Source organism: Haliotis cracherodii, unplaced genomic scaffold, assembly GCF_022045235.1.
Source record: "Haliotis cracherodii isolate W230 unplaced genomic scaffold, xgHalCrac1.p SCAF_7, whole genome shotgun sequence".
Lineage (NCBI taxonomy): Eukaryota > Metazoa > Mollusca > Gastropoda > Lepetellida > Haliotidae > Haliotis > Haliotis cracherodii.
The window spans coordinates 23,766,289-23,787,208 of NW_027266330.1; the positions used below are offsets into that span (position 1 = coordinate 23,766,289).

General features: G+C 41.0%; 1 protein-coding gene across 2 annotated transcripts in view; it reads left to right on the top strand.

Annotated features, from left to right (window-relative positions):
- The window catches only part of LOC139447679 (zinc finger and SCAN domain-containing protein 26-like), a 92,543-nt gene that overhangs the window by 58,282 nt on the left and 13,341 nt on the right, over window positions 1-20,920 (top strand). The window contains exon 2 of one of the 2 annotated variants that reach the window (XM_071229107.1): window positions 18,233-19,348. The exons of the other annotated variant lie outside the window; for it this stretch is intronic. Within the exon in view, the coding sequence (XP_071085208.1) occupies window positions 18,233-19,197 (965 nt within the window). The 3' untranslated portion in view covers window positions 19,198-19,348. Of the gene's footprint in view, window positions 1-18,232; window positions 19,349-20,920 lie in introns of those variants that run through there. 2 annotated transcript variants of the gene reach the window in all.

Sequence of the window (20,920 nt, forward strand, 5' to 3'; positions counted from 1 at the left end):
ATTAATGAGTGATTTCGGTAAATTGTTGCAAATTAGGTGTGTCGGAGTCAGAGTGCGAGACTGTCGGATTAACGGGTCTTACTAGCACTGATTTAATCGGGTCCCATCATTAGTGTCGGATAAAGCTAATTGTCGGATTAACGAGTGTTGGATTAACTAGACTTGACTGTACATTGTAACATGGCTGTATGTTGTCAGTGGCGGTTTGCCATCAGTATTACATGGTATTGTTATTTTTAGTTGTAGAAATGACAGAATGAATTTCTTCTCCCGAATTGATATTTCCTCATTGCGGACATTAATAGCTCTGAGTTTCAACTATTATATATTGCTTATAGATTTTAGACCTTCTTACCGTTAGCAGATCTTTTGCAGAGGTACAGGCCAAGTAGTATTTGTTCCTGATCAGAAAATTACCCCAAATTATATATTCCAAATTTGATTAAAGGTCACCATTTTAGCAAATAACCAGTTTGTTTTAGCCTCTCTCTTTTTAATCATTTTAAGTGTATGTTATGACCACATTTAAGAACGACGTGATCAGAAGATAATCGTTCCTATTTACTGTTCACTTTGAGTGATGTGATGTGCTGGTATGTAAACCTCTACAGTGGATCTCATTTGTAAAATATAGTTGTTGCTGACAGAAGAAGATATGTAACCACTTAAAAAATATTTTAAACCATTAATGTGAGATGAAAGACTGAGGCTCACTTGCACAAAGTGATCTTGGCGCTGAGATCATCTTTTAATCTCCTATTTTAACATAGATTTACAATAGTCTTCATGCTAAGATCTCCTTGCACAAGTGGGCCCATGTTATTCTGATTCTTTCGCATAATATCGTTTAGAATCCTCTAGTTTCAGATTGATGTTGATACAGATGTGTGAAATGACCCTTTACCAGTAATATTATGGCCCTGTTTTCTGAATTTTAGTCTAGGGGAGCCATATTGCTGAAAAATAGAGTGTCATGTGTCTTTTTAAGGGTCATTGACCTTAGCCTCAATCTGACGCACTGGGGTTATGCAGTATTTTAGTAAGTGTATTTTGTCTTTTTATGTTAATCATGAACGGGGTAGTTTGAAATGGCAACTATGTTTTTTATGTATACATATATATCTTACAAGTTTTGGTGATCATCAAAATTACGTGGAATCATTGGTGAAACTCGTGTCCGGGGGTGAGGGAGCTGGTTTGGTTACCAGAGCTTGTGAAGCTCGTTCCTTTAAGTGAGAATGCTGTAATCTTGCTGAAAGCAGTGGGACACCCCCTTCTCTCACATGACATGAATAGTTGCTGATTCAGCAGTATGCAGCAGCCAATCGTTCGTGTGTATATTCGGTGCATTTAGGAAGATGTGCATATTAATCAAGCTGTAACATGCGAGTACGGACAGTGCGCACGCATGTTCTTCTCCTCAATGTTTGTGTACATACATGTAAATTTCAATTCATCATGCGCATATGAATTTCATAATAAAAGTCTAAGTATTTCTAAAACTGTGTTAAGCTTCTGTTTTAATACTTCATGTAACCGAGGTGGGCTCAGTGTTGCATATAAGGCTCTTTCACTGATAGCCATGTGCATGGCTGCTTTTACTGGTCTTGGCTTGTGCTGGTTTTATAGTGACAGACGATGAGATACCATGCCACAATTTTACATGGATACCCTACTCGGAAAATATCATATTGACTCAGAGCCGACCAGTCTTTGTTTTGTTTATCCCCTAATGCCGAGTGCAAGGCAGGGTAACATCAAGTTCCATCTTTTAACGTCTTTTTGTCGTGCCCAGGGGATTGAACCCCCAACGATTGTGTTTCTAGGATTGTCAGCACCATGCCTGTGCTTGTGGGTGTCACAAAATTGGTATATGCTTAAGACCTACATAACTTTTGCCTTTCCTCCATCATTGACCTGACATGCCGTAATGTAACTGGAATACTGTTAAAAGCGACGTTAAACCCAGCTCACTTGCATGAAGAGTTTACAATGTGATAAGTTTTCAACCAGTGTCCTGAGCATATATCAGCTGTACACTGAGGTGCGCACAAAGAGTCTCTTCTTTTGTCCCCATATCGATGGAATATTACTTAGTGTGGCATAAAACAAAACAAACTGTTCAATTTTGTATTCTGGAAAAACAAAAATTAAGTTCCGAGTTTACTATCAGAAAATTTTCAATGATGTTAATCAGCATTTCACAGTATCACTGCTCTGAGCAACACTTTTCTTGTACCTGTATAGGAATGACAGAAGAGAATGGAGAGTTGTTTCCCTTGAGTGCTTGGCTTGTACTACAAAACGGAAGGTTCTAACACCTGGGTAGCAGATACTAACTCACAGAACTTAATATAAATAGAAATCAATCTTGGCATTTAGATGATTGTCACTAGCATACCTTAACATACTTGCAGCAGTCGTGGCACTAAGATTCAATGGGCACAGATCTTGTTAATGCTTCAAGATAAATAAGAAAACTCTCTCCAGCTTCCACTGTTGTTCGTAGTTTGTAAAAAGTTCCAACTATCGATGCTGATATCTGCAGCTGATGATTCCAGTCTTCGATGGGGCGGTCGGGTAGCCTAGTGGTTAAAGTGTTCGCTCGTCACGCCAAGACCCGGGTTTGATTCCTGACATTGGTACAATGTGTGAAGCCCATTTCTGGTGTCCCCCGCCGTGATATTGCTGGAATATTGCTAAAAACGGCATAAAACCATACTCACTCACTCACTCACTCACTCACTCCAGCCTTCGATGGCAGTTCTTTCAGTTGGTCTGTTGGTTGTGAGAGGCAACCTAAGGGATTGGTAGGCCAGACTCGGTGAAACACACAGACATACACTCATACAGAGGGAGACACCCACATGCGTGAACGCACACACTCACCCACACACAGAGAGAAACAGACACTGATATAGAGACACACAGGCCTAGAGGCGACTAACGGGATCGGGTGGTCAGGCTCGTTGACTTGGTTGATGCATGTCATCGATCCCAATTGCGTGGATCGATGCTCATGATATCAATCACTGGATTGTCTTGTCCAGACTGGATTATTTACAGACTGCTGTCATATAGCTGGAATATTGCTGAGTGCAGTGTTAAACAACAAACCAACCATCCAACCATCAGTCATATGTGCTTGTTTAATGCCCCAGTCAGCATTATTCCTGTGACACAACAACCTATACATGATGTCCTTATCAGGACATGTTGGTACAGTCAGTGAGCCAGAATTTGATAGGTTCCTTACATTGGTATGAGTGAAGGACATGCCATGAAACTCATTAATCTAGCACTCATATCTTTTGTGTCCTGTAAAAGTGCCATTTGCGGCAACTTCATAGCACCCTAGTTCAACAGCTAGTGGAGTTAATTGGATCTTGACCGAGGCAGAACCTACACAGTCTTACACAAGGTACATGAACGAGTGGATACCTTGTCAACATTCTGTTGTAAGATAGGGGCGGTAGGTTAGCCTAGTGGTTAAAGCGTTCGCTTGCCACGCTGAAGACCCGGGTTCGATTCCCGACATGGGTACAATGTGTGAAGCCCATTTCTGGTGTCCCCAGCCGTGATATTGCTGGAATATTGCTAAAAGCGGCGTAAAACCAAACTCACTCACTCACTCACTGTTGTAAGAGGCGACTTAATGAATCGTATGGACAGGCTTGGTGACTTGGTAAATGGTGTGTCACCGTACACATGGATGACTTGGATCTTTACTCATCATATCAATCGTTGATTTGTTTGGTTCCGACTCAATTACATGCTACCATTCTATGGCAGAAATATTGGTGAGTGAGGCATAAAACGACAAACAGGCAAACAGAAACATGTTGCAGGACCATCACTGGATGATATACTTCAGGAAAGCATGTTATTTTTATTTTTAGGTCAGGGGTATATAGTTTTCCCCAAATTCTGTCTGTCCGTCTGACTGAAAACTTTGTCCCCACGATGTCTCTTAAACTATTCAGTGGATTCATCTCAAACTTAGTACATATAATCTGTGTCATATGGAGGGCTGCAGTCAAAAGAATTTTTTTTTTATTATTAATTTGCCATTCTTTTATTAATTTTTCAAACCCTAACTCTATCCATTATTTAATTTGAAACTACTGACTCACGAGGCAGGTCGGGGGTATTAGTGAGCCACGCTCACTTTTGCACTTGTTGTCACTGTGTCACGGCCATGGTGTATAAGTCAGTGGTGTTAAAGACATATTTCAGCTAATTTTGTAAGGATGATGTTACCACTGATTTTGAAGAAACAAGTTTGCTTTGTTCAATGCACCAAAACTATGACAATTTGCATAATGATCTATTATTTGTCATTTCAATCTACCATTATGCAGCACCTTTCCCCTGATTTTCTAGAATGACAGAGATCGACTGAAACCAGAATGAACTTTTTGTTACTTTCAGGTGAGGGAAGTTCTATCAATTTCAGTCCATCTCTGGCTCACAATACAATGATAAGAGGAAATGGACCTGAAGCCTATGCCCAGACTCTGTGGCAAGGAAAACACATGCAGTTGACCCCTGCAGGATTGTGCATGGGGCTTGATCTCAGTGCTAATTCCATCATCCAAGCCTACAACCATGCCCCCATACGAGAAAAGCCGTCAGGATCCAAATGTGCTGTTTGTGGCAAGGTGTTTGCCACTCCCCGATCCATGTATGACCACAAGGCTGCCGTGCATGACAATGTGTCGTATATTTGTGTCTGTGGCAAAAAGTACAAATATAGACCTGGCTTAAAGAGTCATCAGAGAAATTGTGTTGTGAGAAAAAATAGCTTGAATCTCCCAGTGTAGGATGGATTAGGAGATTGGTGTTAAGGTGAATATGTGTTTTTCAAGTTCAGGATCCTTTCTTCTGTATTTTAAGTTTTGTAGAGTCTGTTTGGTTTGGTTTGGGTTCAGATCTGATTTTCTTTCACAAGGATTTTATGTTTTTCACATTATGCTTCTCCAAAACATTTGAGAATAATCAGAGATACATGTTCATCTTCAAAAGTTATGGTAAATATATGAACATGTATTACTGTCTGTTTGAAACTGAAATGGTTAGTCATAGTGTCACTGTTATTTGATATTTTACCTTTGTCATGCTGATTGTCAAAATTACTGGTTGAGGAATATTCTTCAAGGCATGATTGTGTATTCCTCACTTATGCTTTGCCCATTGCTAACAACATGTGAGTTGAAGACTGACTAGCATGGCCTCAGCAGTATTTCATATTCCGTGTATGTAGATTTTAGACTGACTGACACCAGTTGAACTTTTTGTTACTTTCAGATCACAGAGGTTCAGTCAGTTTCAGTCAGTCTCAGGCAGACAGTTCATATGTAGAGCAAGATAGTGCTCTGCCTCTGACTCTGTCCAGAAGGTTGGGTCAAGGACCAGCCGGCCCATGGTCAGAAGCTGCTCTCTCTCTTGTTCGTCACCAGTCCGCTGGTCAGTCAGTATCTCGTTCATTCAGACCTGTCCGACCCAGTCCAGCTCATTCGGAGGGTCAGATAGTGGACTTCAGTGTTGTGGGTCCTCAGGAGTCCTATGCTCAGGATCAGCCTCTGGATGCAAGAATGGTCAGGGCGTCTCCTGGAGCCATGCGCCTTGTGAAGTGTGTTGAATGTGACTTGATGTTCTCGAACAAGAGCGCCATGAAGAACCACAAGTCGGCTGTGCATGATAAAGTCACGTATGTTTGTGTTTGTGGCAAGGTGTATAAGTATAAGCCTGGCCTGCTGAATCATCAACAGAAGTGTTCTTTGTACCTGTTCCAGAGGGACACTGCTCCAAGTTGATTTCGGAACTCATTGGAACAATGCTTTACATTGGTTTAGGGACTCACCAGGACAATTCTCCACATTGAATAGGGATCTCAGTGGAACACTGCTGTCCAGTGATTTGGGCTCTCGTTGGAACTAAGCTCCACTTTGAATTGGGATATATCACTTGGACAATTCTCCACATTGAATTGGGTTCTCACTGGGACACTGCTCTCCAATGATTTAGGCTCTCGTCGGAACAAAGCTCCACTTTGAATTGGGATGTATCACTGGGACAATTTTCCACATTGAATTGGGTTCTCACTGGAACAAAGCTCCACATTGAATTGGGTTCTCACTGAGATGCACTTTAATGACCTACTTCTATTGCTTTTGCAATTTTCTCAGACAGTTCATGTCACTACATGGACATTAATTTTGTACATGTTGCTTTCCAAACGGCAGTTATTTGGAGCAATGCCTCCTTTGTTCTGGAGAGATGTCATTGCTGATTAATGCAGTCACAAATGAGTTTCATGATTAATAATGTGGACCAAGAACATTGCTATTTGGTATCATGTGCTATCAGTGAAACGTTGTTCAGATGACTGCAATAGCTGAGACACAGTGACTATATTATGGCATTCACTACAGGAACCTCAGAAACAATAGTTTACCAAGTATCAATGATCTGTCAAGAAAAGTTTATATCTTGATGCCTTTTGTCTAAGCTGTATACATTGTTTACATAATGTAGATGCTCTACTCATGAAGATCCGGGTTAGTATAGGTCTTCAGCAACCCACCCTTGCTGTAAAAGTTGACTATGTTTGTCGTAAGAGGCAAGTAACGGGATCGGGTGGTCAGGCTCGCTGACTTGGTTGATGCATGTCATCATATCCCAAAAGCAAAGAGCCATGCTCATGATGTCAATCACTGGATTGTCTGGTCCAGATTCGATTATTTACAGACCAACGTCATATAGCTGGAATATTGCTGAGTGCGGCATTAAATAACAAACAAACAAACAATACAGCAATTACCACAATGTAAACTGTCACAGATTTCATGTTTGATCCATGTGATCTGGATTGTCTATAAATTTTAGACACATATTCTCTTTGGAGGTCGTGAAGATGTGATTGTATGTGTAAAAGATAATTAGCCTAGAACAATGTTTGGATGCCGTAAGAGAGATGTTTTGCTTTTCTTTGACTACGGTAGTCATATGGAAGACTGATTGTCTGCAGTATATACTACTCAAAAGAAGTTCGAGAACACCCAATGTTTTCATGTGACTATAGTAAATCTGTCATGGCTGGTGGGTATTGCAACTCACAACCTTTCAATTGTGGGGGTGGAACGGTCGGGTAGCCTAGTGGTTAAAGCGTTCGCTCGTCACGCCGAAGACCCGGGTTCGATTCCCGACATGGGTACAATGTGTGAAGCCCTTTTCTGGTGTCCCCCGCCGTGATATTGCTGGAATATTGCTAAAAGCGGCGTAAAACCATACTCACTCACTCCAATTGTAGGTGTTCTTTAACTTATTTTTAGTAGTATATACTGCATAAATTCAGTCTGCCACAGACAGGTTGTTAAATTCATATTTGATGTTGCTTGTTCAAATACGCTATTCTTCTTTCAAGAATTTCAGTTTGATAATCTAGACGACCTGATTTGGCACTGGTAAGCCAGAAAGACACATACCAGTGTTCATATTGATCACTGGGTACAATGAGTGAAGCGCATTTCTGGTGTCCCCTGCCATGATATGGCTGGCATATTGCTAAAAGCGGCGTAAAAACAACTCACTCACTCATACTGATTGCTTACTTTTCATACAGTGCACATATGGACTGGCATCAAACTGGAGGTTAGCCCATCTTTGAACCAAGATAACAGTTGATGAACAGCATACCTCTCAGTAGATCTGTTAGAACATGAAATAAAAAATATTTTAAAGAAAAAAATGTATTTTTTTGTGCTTCACCCTTTCTAATCACCATCCAAACCCTGTGATGATTACCTGCTGAAGAGAGGGGCAGTCGGGTAGCCCAGTGGTTAAAGCGTTCGCTCGTCACGCCGAAGACCCGGGGCTTTTTTATTCCCGACATGGGTACATTGTGTGAAGCCCATTTCTGGTGTCCCCCGCCGTGATATTGCTGGAATATTGCTAAAAGCGGCGTAAAACCATACTCACTCACTCACCTGTTGAAGTATCGTAAGAGGCGACTGACGGGATCGGGTGGTCAGACTCGCTAGCTTGGTTGATGCTTGTAATTGATCCGAATTACGTGGATTGATGCTCATGATATTAATCACTGGATTGTCTGGACCAGACTTGATTATTTACAGACCGCTGTCATATAGATGGAATATTGCTGAGTGTGGCATAAAACAACAAACCAACGAACCTGCTGAGGTATGTCTGATATATCCTGGAAAAATATCAAAGGAGACTTACTGAGGTTTATTGATTTTCTGTTACAGTGTAGTAAATTCAAGAAACAACTCATTCGGATCACTGAAGTCGTGTTATTCTGTCTTTCATCATTCCCAAAGTGTTATTGACTTCGATTTACACATCTATTAGCAAATTTACACTTGACAGTATTATAAAAAAATAAGACGACACATGTATAAACGCATATTTTAAACCTGGGATAATTCTTCTTCTTCTTCTTTTTTTAAGTACTATTTACTCCTGATAAGTAATCTGTCTCTCACAAAATATGTTTGCATAAAACTATCAGAAACAGAGAATGTTAACCCGTCACGAGAGTTAAACGCAAACTGGTTGATCAGTATTATATTATACATTAAGATGTCATACGGGCCGGTAGGGTAGCCTAGTGGTTAAAGCGTTTGCTTGTCACACCGAAGACCCGGTTCGATTACCGACATGGGTGAAGCCCATTTCTGGTGTCCCCGTCGTGATATTGCTGGAATATTGCTAAAAGCAGCATAAAACCATACTCACCCACTCATACTTATACAGACATATCTGCTCAAATGCGGTTATGTTTGTTCCCTGATCAGTACATCCATATGCATTCCAGTTGTCCTACTCAACACCGTTACCCTAAAAACTACCTCACACTTAATGAAGATTTTCTCAGTCAGAATGTGAAGTAAAATAAAATCAGAGAAATATTTTTTATCTAAACTGATCTGATGTAGCTGTAATGTTGCAGCTTAAGGAATGAAATCTTACTCACTCACTCGAATCACTTACAAATCACAATACAAAAGATAAATTACACTGGATAAGTTGGGTGCTGGGTAGCTTATATTCATCACTGTTTTGCCTTTTACACAACATTGTACTATATTTTCTTCAGATACTCAAGCTAATAATTCTTTGGTGTTGGCGTTTTCAACTTTATGGTTAAAGCGTATGTTTGCTGACTTGGTTGATACATGTCACCATATCCCAACTGCATAAATCAATGCTCATGATGTCAATCACAGGATTGTCTGACCCAGACTCGATTATTTACAGACTGCCGTCATATGGCTGAAATATTGCTGATGTTGGCATTATACAACAAGAAAAAAACACACGTACCCAAAAAAAAAAAAAAAAAAAAATCAAAAAAATTTTATCCAACAAACTGGAGTTTCTTGTTGCCAACCATGAGACGAAGCCTGAACCTACTTTTTGTTCCTTGCAGGTTATGGCTGTGGGGTAATCTATGATCCTGGTCCCCTTGTGTACCAGGCCCAGGACACGCCAGCACAAAGCAAGGGAGTAGACTGCCCACAATGTGGCAAAATGTTCTCCAGCAAACGGACATTGAGTTACCACAAAATTGCTGTTCATGATAAGAAGACCTATTCTTGCTTGTGTGGAAAGGTGTACACTTACCCATCCAGTGTGTTTCACCATCGAGCAAAGTGTCCTGTCTATAACAACAGTTTTAGCAACTGATTCAGGACAAGCCAAACTCAAGGCAAGGTTCAGTAGTTTTAAGAATTATCCTCAAAGCAATTTTGAAAGCAAAATTGGAGTCAGTAGGTTGAAAAAAATCGAAAAAATAAATTCAAATTTCAAATATCTTTTCGGATTTCCTAAAAATGTAGGTAGGAAAATTGTTGAAAAAATGTTGGAGAGAGCAGATTTAAGATTTTAAAAGGGTTTTAATTATAGTTTCTTTAATAATTTGTTTATATTGTTAGTGATTTGTAAAATGTTAAAAAAACTCATTTACTATTTCTGGTTGGTGGAATATAAAAAAAACTCACTGCTTTTTATTTTTAAAATATTTTAAACCATGTTTATAGCCTGGCCAAAGGTGTACAACAATTTAGAGCTCTGTGTCACAACAGTATGACTGTTTTAACACCCAACAGTTTCACATAGACTTATAACACTCATAGCACTACAGTCTCTTTGAGAAACAGGGGGGCATGGGTGGCCCAGTCGTCTAAGGCGCCGCGTTTCGCTGTGCAGAGTTGCGTCCCTTGGGCACGCTAGCAACCTATGATTGTGGGTTATGTTTCTAGGTTTGTCAGCACCATACCCGAGCTCATGGGTTTCACCAAAGTGGTAAACATGTGAGACCTGCATCACTTCGGGCTTTCCTCCCACATTCAGCTGACACGCAGCGTTATAACTGTAATAATGTTAAAAGCAGCGTTAAACCCAACTCACTCACTCACTCACTTTGAGAAACGGGCTCCTGTAGTATACTTCCCTCTACATAGCCGCTCCAAGGACACTATATGTTGTAGGAGGATCACAAGGGATACTTGGGGTTATTCTGCCTCTCAGAAATCCGTGTTCAGCCTGACTGGCTTATGGCAGGGTATAAGGGATTTATTCCCCCGCTGGAGGTATGATAAAGGCTTTTACTCGAACTGGAATTCCAAAGAACTACCCATCATATTCTTACCAGATTGCAATGACATAAATCAAGTCTACCACACACTCATGGATCACTGTTAAATGCCAATGTTATACTAGCTGTTCTCTCTCACCAATGTTTGTCTTCAGTACCTGTTATTGGCTTCCATGATCAGTACTAAAGTCCTGTTGGAAATGCTAGAAAAATGCTTTTTGCCTGTTAAAACAAGATAGAGTGTTTCACAGACTGTTGCTATTGAAATATCGAGTAACTACTGATCTACCTGCCTGTGGTTTGACATATTTCAGTCACAAGGAGTCCTTTCAACAATTTTACAGGAGAAAAATTTGAAAAAAGAAAGCAAATTCAGATTTATTTGAAGTCCAATGAGTGAAGTTTGAAATGGACTATAAAAATATGTGCATGTTACACTGTTGTAATCCAAAAAAAAAGAAGTCATGTGAATATTCTAGATATGCATCTCAGAAAATTACAAAATGATGCTGAATTTGTTTTGTAACCACTGCTTCCATGATTCATGTAGCATGAGACCGTCTGTGGTCTTATGGTAGAGTGTCCGCCCGGCAAATCGTCATCAGTCCGGACTAGTACCAGAAGCCACACACACACATATACGTGCATGCACGTCGCGATGTTAGTGCAATAATCTTGGACGCGACGTTAAACCCCATTTCACCATCACATCATGTTGCATGACACGTACATAGCCATAGCCTTGGTACAATACAGGAGTCCGTTGTAGGAAATGTATTCACGTTTCTTTACTCTTGAGAGAGACAGAGGGAAACCATTTATAAGTTTATAGTATTACCGAACTGCCCAAGCTCTGGGGCTTTCATTCCAACATGTCTATGGTATGATAAATAAACCAAAAAGGGTAGGGTGATCTCAAAAACAAAACCAGCACGTAAAAGGATATTACACAACTTGGATACAGGAGTGATGAAGTGTATGGGATACAAACTTAATGAGTAGACCGTACCCCCGGAAGGAAATTTTAGACAATTAATGTTTCCCAGACAGTTCACAAATTATTGCTCTCAATGAGAAGGGATTTTGATCCACTATGCATGGTGATGACCGAGCAGTTTATCAGGGCCATCCTGTCTATGAGGTCACATTATCTCGGCACCATTCATGACTATAGCAGTCAGGGCTTCCAGACCAGGTACCTTGATGAAATGTGGGTGTTTTAGAATCATTCCACTGACACAATGTGGCTATACCGGGGGTAGTTAGATGGATGAAAAGTATTCATGGTACCATTAGGTAAAGGTAATTGTGTCATTGGATTGCACACCGGAATCTGTGATCTGGGGCTTACGGAATGGTATTGGCTTGTATTCGAGGTGAAAAAGAAAACTGGTAATAATCATAAGGAAATGAATCGTAATGTGTTCATGGACTGGTTGGAACATCAGGCCAATCTAAACAACACAAGTCATCATTATGTCAGGGAATCAGATACTGTCGTATCAATCATGAGAGTCTCAAGACAACCATGCAGGAATAGCTGACGTCTGGTAATTTCGACTTCAGACAATATCAAAGGAAAGTTGAGCTCATGAAAACAATTCACCTGAATAAGAAACCAGTAAAGTCCAAGACAGATGTCCTGGCGGCACAACATGGTCACGCTATCTTGCGAACCCCAGTCAGACATTGTGAGCTCAACCCTTTTTATAAAAAGTTAATGTTGGCAAACTCTGAAGGGTTCGTGGCAAGATATTACAAAATACATTCAAACTCACACATGTCAAAGTTTTGATCAACACAGTCTTTGCTAGAATCACACCAGGGGTAAATCAAAAGTCTGACGATACGTTCTTGAAATAGAAAATCAGTACTGCCAACGTGACAGGGTAGATATCAGCCTGGTTGCACCTTTGCTAGAATCACACAAGGGTATGGCAAAAGTCTGACGATATGTTCTTGAAATAGAACGTCAGTACTGCCAACATGACAGCATAGATATCAGCCTTGTTGCACCAGTTATCACACTGATTACCTCAGGCTATATGCTGTTTCATACATACATGACAACACACGGTTATGTTCTCAGCTTATCATTTTACCTGTAAAAGAACCTTTTTAGGGTGATCACCGTGTCAGTTGGGATAGGCCAGAATAAGTAGATTTGCATTGTTTTGATGTATGCTATTTCAATAGCCCTATGGTTCGTATTTATTAATTGAAGCCAGAAAAGTATTTTTGTAGCATTTCCGACAGTACTTTAGAATGGATTTTCTCCTATTTTCAGGTGGTGCTTGGTTTGTACATCATTCTTATAATCCCACAATGCCCCCTCCAGGCACGGAGGGACATCTACCGAGCAGAGTGGCATGCCCTCAGTGTGGGAAGATGTTTGCTAGTGGGAAAACGCTGAGCTGTCATAAAGTTGCAGTTCATGATAAGAAGAGTTATCCATGTCCCTGTGGGAAGGTGTACATGTATCCTTCAGGACTCTTCAAGCATCGTGTTGGCTGTCCGATATATAGACAACACCAAGCAAAGTGAAGTGTCACATGAGAATGTGTCTACATAGACGACAACATGCTTAGTGAAGTGAAACATCGGAATGTATCAACAGCCATAATGACAACAAAATATATTAATACATTATAGATGCTCAAAGGTGGCTCAGTCAGATGCTCGTTTGAAGAGGATGATCTCGAGGGTTCACCCGAAGGTGCAGATATCCTCTGATCCTGACATCCACTGGAAGCTCATTCCGTAGAGCAGTGCCAGCTCAGTTAAAGGTTCTGTTTCAATACCTTGTTGTCCCGGCTGCTGGTACCACGTTGACACAGTAAGGGATTTACAATGGTCTTAGCGCTAAGATCACTTTGTGCAAGTGGGCCCTGATCTTCATGAACTAACCTATACGTATAGGATAAAGCACGCCTCCGAGGTTTTGATGGAAAATGTAAAACCGTGAGTGAGGGAAAGCCCTAGGAGACATGTTTTATCCATCTAATGAACTGACTAAATGCAAGAAATACCAGAACAAATAAGAAAACTATTACCTTATAGTGAAACAATACAGTGTAAGGCGGTATAAAAGGAATTTGGGAGAGAAAAAACATGTGCAGCTTGGACTAGCTGGAGTCATGACATGATAAACTCACCAACTTCTCATCACCTGCCCTGGTAGCTCTGGGAAAACAAAAGTGGGTTACAAAACTTTACACGATATGTGAGGTTGCAGGTTCGATTCACACCATGACATTTTCATGCTAACAAAATTGTGATTTTTAACCAATCATCCAACACAATTGTGTTCACATCAAGAGTCAAGTTAATAAAACTTTAATTGTAAAACCTAGGTGTTACAACTGAAATGTATTCATCAGGTCCTGGGCAATCCACCGGAACACCCCGGGCATTGTTGATAGTTTCTCAACATTTAGAAGAACCTTCTGTTGCTGTAGTGTGACGTCATCAGTGGTTTATAAGAAGGGTTATCCACATCTTTGTTGGAGGGTGACATGAGGGCTAGTTGTCCAGTGTACAGGTGGTGAGGTGAAATGGGGTGTAAAGTCGCGTCCAAGATTATTGCACTTATATAGTGACGTGCATGCACGTATGTGTGTGTGGCTGCTTGTACTAGTCCGAACTGATGCCGATTTATAGTGCTAGCCCACTCAGATACGTGAATTTAACAGTTTAACATGAATACCCCACTCAGACACAGTGTACTGACTCTGAGCCGACCAGTCCTTGTTTTAGCCCCTTAATGCCGAGCGCCAGACAGGGCAACAACAAGTGCCATCTTTTAACGTCTTTTGGTATGACGCGGCCGGGGATCGAACCCCGGACCTTCCGCTCTCCGGACGGATGCGCTCTACCACTAGACCACGGAAGTGGTCTCCTGTGTACAGACAGCACCCAGGACAGGGAATGTAAGTGTCACATTGAGCTGTTGAAGCAGTGGGTAGATGTGACATGAGACCTCAATCTATTTGTGGAGTGCCTTAAGCACAACATGACTCTCAATATGGAATGCATGTAACATTTCAGGCAATGAGATGCACAGACAGAGTTCAAGTAGTTTGAGCATGGTATCACATTTTAAATGAATCTTGTTATTTGTGTCAGCATGTTAGATTTAGGACATCTTCCGTCATCACAAGTTATGCATCAAAGTCAGTGAAGATATTAACTCAAAGCCCTAAATTGAGAAATCAGCCTTTGAAAGACCCTAAAGATGCAGCTTAAAACTCCAGATATTCAGACATGACTTTAAAAGGAGTGCATTTGCCAAACTGATTATCTGAAGTCACCAACAGAATAATTTTTCATGTGTACATAGTCTGAGAAAATAAAAAGTTTATGACAGTTTGAAACACCTGATATTCAGACATGACTTGAAAAAGATTGCATTTGCCAAACTGACTATCTGAAGTCGCCCACAGCTTAATATTTCATGTGTACATAGTTTGAGAAAATAAAAGGTTTATGACAGTCCTTTGCAGTGTTTCATTGACTCCTCTGTCTGTCTCGGAACTTAAGGAATGTACAAATCTTTGTGGCTGCAACAAATTGTGCATATTACAACAAATTGGCTGAGTAGGGAAATGGGGAAAACCTTTGACAAGATGCAAAGGTGGAAGAACTGCTTAGTGAGGTTACAGATAATATACATATGGCATATGGTATGCTGTTTCTTTAGTTAATCTGGACTCAAGTCCCACATACCGGATGATTGGCATAAATCACATTGTGGAATATTGATTTCAGATTGTACCCTGTTGGGACTTTCAGGGGTAGAATAGGTCTTCAGCATCCTATACTTGCCGTAAAAGGCGACTATGCTTGTCGTAAAAGGCAACTAACGGGATCGGGTGGTCAGGCTCACTGACTTGGTTGATACATGTCATCGATCCCAATTTCGTGGATCGATGCTCATGAAGTCAATCACTGGATTGTCTGGTCCAGACTCGATTATTTTACAGACCGCCGTCATATAGCTGGAATATTGCTGAGTGGGTGTTTAACAACAAACAAACAGGTAAACAAAACTGTTGGGACTGCCCGGTCCCAGATTAAATGGATCAGGTGGTCAGTCTTGGTGGACTGCACGTCATCATATCTGACAGCAAGGACTGCTGCTGTCTACATCAATCACTGGATTGTCTCATCCAGATTTGATTATTTACAGGCCACCATCGTATAGCTGGAGTGCAGCGCCAAACAAACAAACAAACTTCAGGAATGCTGATGTATTACTTTCTTTCTGTTACCATACATTTAGTGCTGGTACGACAGTTAAAAATGTTAAACCATAATTGTGTTACTGAAACTGATATTACTGCAATGGCTAGTGACCGTTCAAGAGCCTATTAATGGCCAACCATGGGTTGACTGTCTCATGAGGAGCGTCATCTGACACTAGTCTACTGATTGGACATGTAACTGACATACTGTTCCAAGCTGTGCTGGCTGCAACTTACTCCGTCACCGACTCCTGAAATATGAAACGTGTATATGGAACATTATTGCTGTAATTCCTCTCTTTGTCTGCTCATATCTCTTGAGTGTCACTTTACATGACTTCATAATTCCTTGATGGAAGTTAGTAATGTCTTTGTGTGAGGTGGATTTATGAAACAGCTTTGAATATTTGAAAAACCAAGAGTTGGCAAAATCAAGCTGGAACTTCACCAGCTGAATCTACTTTCAGGAAACTATATACCAGGGTGCCGTTGTACAAAACAACCTTAGCGCTATGACTGACGTAAGTCTATGTTAAGGCATGGGAGTTACGATCACCTTAGCGCTAAGATCGCTTTGTACAACGGGGCCCAGGAGATAGATAGTACAATAACGATGACACCTTTACAAAACTTATTTCTTCCGTTGAATATTCAAAATAATTACAATAAGATACCCACTTTTCTGAAGTAATTGGAAACCTTGGATAAAAAGTTTGATGATCTTCAATAGCTTAGAATCATTTTGGGAGTACGATTCAAGGTGTAACCTACTGATATAAGTAAACTGGACTGTTTTCTGTGTGTTTTCCATTTTCTGAGCATACTTAATTAAAGGGGCGGTGGAGTAGCTTATTGGTTAAAGTGTTTACTCATCCTGCCAAACATAGCCTGCTGGTTAAAGTGTTTACCCATCCTGTCAAAAGTAGCCTACTGGTTAAAGTGTTTACTCATCCTGCCAAAAGTAGCCTACTGGTTAAAGTGTTTACTCATCCTGCCAAACATAGCCTGCTGGTTAAAGTGTTTACTCATCCTGCCAAAAGTAGCCTACTGGTTAAAGTGTTTACTCATCCTGCCAAAAGTAGCCTACTTGTTAAATTGTTTACTCATCCTGCCAAAAGTAGCCAACTGGTTAAATTGTTTACTCATCCTGCCAGAAGTAGCCAACTGGTTAAAGTGTTTACTCACCCTGCCAAAAGTAGCCTACTTGTTAAATTGTTTACTCATCCTGCCAAAAGTAGCCTACTTGTTAAATTGTTTACTCATCCTGCCAAAAGTAGCCAACTGGTTAAAGTGTTTACTCATCCTGCCAAAAGTAGCCTACTGGTTGAAGTGTTTACTCATCCTGCCAAAAGTAGCCTACTTGTTAAATTGTTTACTCATCCTGCCAAAAGTAGCCAACTGGTTAAAGTGTTTACTCATGCTGCCAAAAGTAGCCAACTGGTTAAAGTGTTTACTCATCCTGCCAAAAGTAGCCAACTGGTTAAAGTGTTTACTCATCCTGCCAAAAGTAGCCTACTGGTTAAAGTGTTTACTCATCCAGTGAAAGGTTTGATTCCCCTCATAGGTATGAAATATGAAGCTCATTTTGGTGACCCCACTGTGATATTTCTGGAATATTGCTAAAAAGATGCGAAACACAACTCGCTAACACACCAAGTAAACTTCAGAGCGTTTGAAAAATGAGAAGGATTTGGAAAAACATAAGGTACAATAATGGATGTAAGATGCATCAGTTTGAGTGACACCGATCTCTGATGAAGGTTGTGTAATGTCCCCTTTGTTTATAAAATAACAAAAAAAGAGGTGTTGAAGTACCCACGTATTTCTATATTCTTCTAACAAACTATGTTAACATTACAACAGATACATATTAATTCAACTCTTTCTTTTGGCACAAGATAGACACTATTGTGAACTTTTTGTTGCTTTCAGGTGTGAGGACTTCAGTCAGTATGATTCATTCCCCCGAACAGTTTTCAAGCAGAGGCAACAGTGGCTTACAAAATGAATCTTCATTGAACTTCTTGGAGGACTTTTATCAAAACATTAATGATGGTTCTTTTGATCTGATACCATTTGGCTCAGCTCAACAACCACAGAATAGAATTCAGTGTCCACAATGCGGAAAAACCTTCTCAAGTAGAAGAACACTCAGTTTCCACAAAATTGCCGTGCATGATAACGTGTCCTATCAGTGTGTTTGTGGCAAGGTGTACAAGTATAAACCTTCGATATTGCACCATCGACAGAAATGTATCGTGTATCAAAGTTGTCGTGACAAACACTAACCCTGTGTTGTGCTGTGCTTACATCATTGTCGCTGTGGTAGATAAACTGAATCTCGAAATGCCCTTTTTGTTGCTTTCAGGTGATGGGAATTCACTCAGTTTCAGTGAGTGTATAGCAGACAGCATTTTGATAAAACGGGAGGAGGAAAGAGGTCATGAACATATGTCTTCTCAACAGTTTCCAGATGGGTATGAAGAGGGCACATATTCTTCTTACAGTGTCCTTTCAAAGGGTGAAGATAGCCACCTTGATTTTCTGAAGGGAAGAAGTCATTTTGCACCTCCTCCAGAACATACTTCTTTGAGCCACCTGGAAGCTTCTGTTGATACTTGGTCGCCTGAGGCATTGAGTAAGGTTCACACACAACATCCACAGTACGGTTATCATTCAGCCCCAGGAATCCCTGCTACCAGTTCATCTACAGAACATGTGGTTGGTTTATCACATAACTTACCCACAAAGAAGAACAATAATGCATACAGTCTCAGCTTAGAAAGCACTTATTTAGATTCTGAAGTAACCAGAAATATTGAGACCAAGTCCGATCTGTCAATGCCAGGATTGGTAGAAGCTGCTTCAGTATCAGAACAGCATTCATCGTGTTCCGGATCATCTAAGCGTGGTTCAAAAAAAGACCATGCAAGGCATAGCACCTCTGCACAAAGTACATCTGATGAACTTAGATGCCTAGATCCTGAGAATTTGACAAATCAAGTTGTGTCATCTTTTTTCCAAACAGCATCTCTGAATGTTATTCAGGAACCTCAGCCTTCACAACTAGGAATTCGACATCCAACTAGTCATGCTAAGCCACTGGCAAGACCAGTGCTGAATAAGACACCATCTAAGGTGAGCAGTGGATCCAGAAAGGGCAAAAGGCTGGATGTGCTTTGTGAGGATGAGGACTATGAACCAACATACCGACCACAATGTTCCAGGACATCCACCAGCTTCACATGCACGGAGTGTGGACAGACATTCACTCTGGGCAGATCTTTGAACAGACACAGATTCAATGTTCATGGCCTCAGCTCTGACTGTTAGAACAAAGACTTTAACATTATCATTATGGATCTCTATGGCTTGTGGACAACTGATATGGGTCTAGCATCTTGACTGTGACTCACAGCTGCATAATACGTCTATGTTTTAGTTATTTCTTACCGCATTGATATGGGGGCGGTCTTGTAGCCTAGTGGTTAAAGCGTTCGCTCGTCACGCAGAAGACCCGGGTTCGATTTCCCGACATGGGTACAATGTGTGAAGCCCATTTCTGGTGTCCCCCGCCGTGATATTGCTGGAATATTGCTACAAGTGGCGTAAAACCATACTCACTCACTCACTCACTGCATTGATATGTTCACTGGTGACAAACTTTCATGGATTTGGAAATCCGGGTTCGATTCCCGACATGGGTACAATGTGTGAAGACCATTTCTGGTGTCCCCCGCCGTGATATTGCTGGAATATTGCTAAAAGTGGCGTAAAACCATACTCACTCACTCACTCACTGCATTGATATGTTCACTGGTGACAAACTTTCATGGATTTGGAAAACAGATCGGTAATCTCCGTAAGTTGATTTATTCAGCTTTGATACCAAGGGTCCCTTGACTCTTGCTGTTTCTGTTTTAGTTGATTGAGGACAGTGTTCATCTGCGATTGTGGTGCTACACAGGATTTTTGATTGTGCAATACTTCCAGAATTTACTCATGGGTTTTGATTGACCTTCCAGAGGATCAAGGAACCTTGTGCAATCAGGTGTGAATGACTACTTTTGATTATACAGATCAGTATCTGAATAACGGGTATCGGTGCCGAAGCTGTGACGTAGTTTGTAATCATGTGATGCCCTTGTGTTTCTTTAAAGGTATTTGTACATCTTACAAACAAGGCTGGATCTTTTATTTACTAGTTTGTGACAGAGGTCTCTGTTCTAAATAACTTGGATAGTGTTATTTTGTTGCATAGGTGATGTAGTGGGGCATCTCCTTGGTTTGCTGGTTGCTTTGCCATACATTAAGCTTGTGTTTAAGTCCCTGCAAAATGTGCATTTTGTTTTGCCATATTTTTCCTTTGCACCTATGATTTGGGTCTCGTAAACTTCCCCCAATTCACTCTCAATTAGGGGGCACGGCTGTGCAGAGTTGCGTCCCGTGGACACGCCAGTAACCTATGATTGTGGGTTCGAATCCCGGTTCACCCCATTATGTTTCTAGGTTTGTCAGCACCATACCCATGCTCGTGGGTTTGGCCGAAGTGATAAATGTCTGAGACCTGCATCACTTCGGGCTTTCCTCCCACATTAAGCTGACACGCCACGATATAACTGGAATAATGTTAAAAGCGGCGTTAAACCCAACTCACTCACTCACTCACTCACTCACTCTCAACTGGAGCATGACTGCCAAGGTTAGGTGTCCATTCCCTGGTGTACAGTGCTGATCTCACATTCTGTGGATTGCATGAAACTGATCCGAACCTTTTGTTACTTTCAGGTCAAGGAGTTTCTGATGGTTTCATGCAGGTCCGAAATGACAATACAGGATATCTGAAAGATCCAAGTTTATTGTCAGGTTTCCCATGGAACATATCACTCACGACTGCCACAAGCACAGGTTTCCTGAATTCGACATTCAGCAGACCACCTGGCCAGAATGCAGAGTCTGAGGGCAGTGGACGAGTGACGTGCCCTCAGTGTGGAAAGGTACTGTCCAGTAAAAGGACGTTGAAGTACCACACAGCAGCCTTCCACGATAAGGTCAC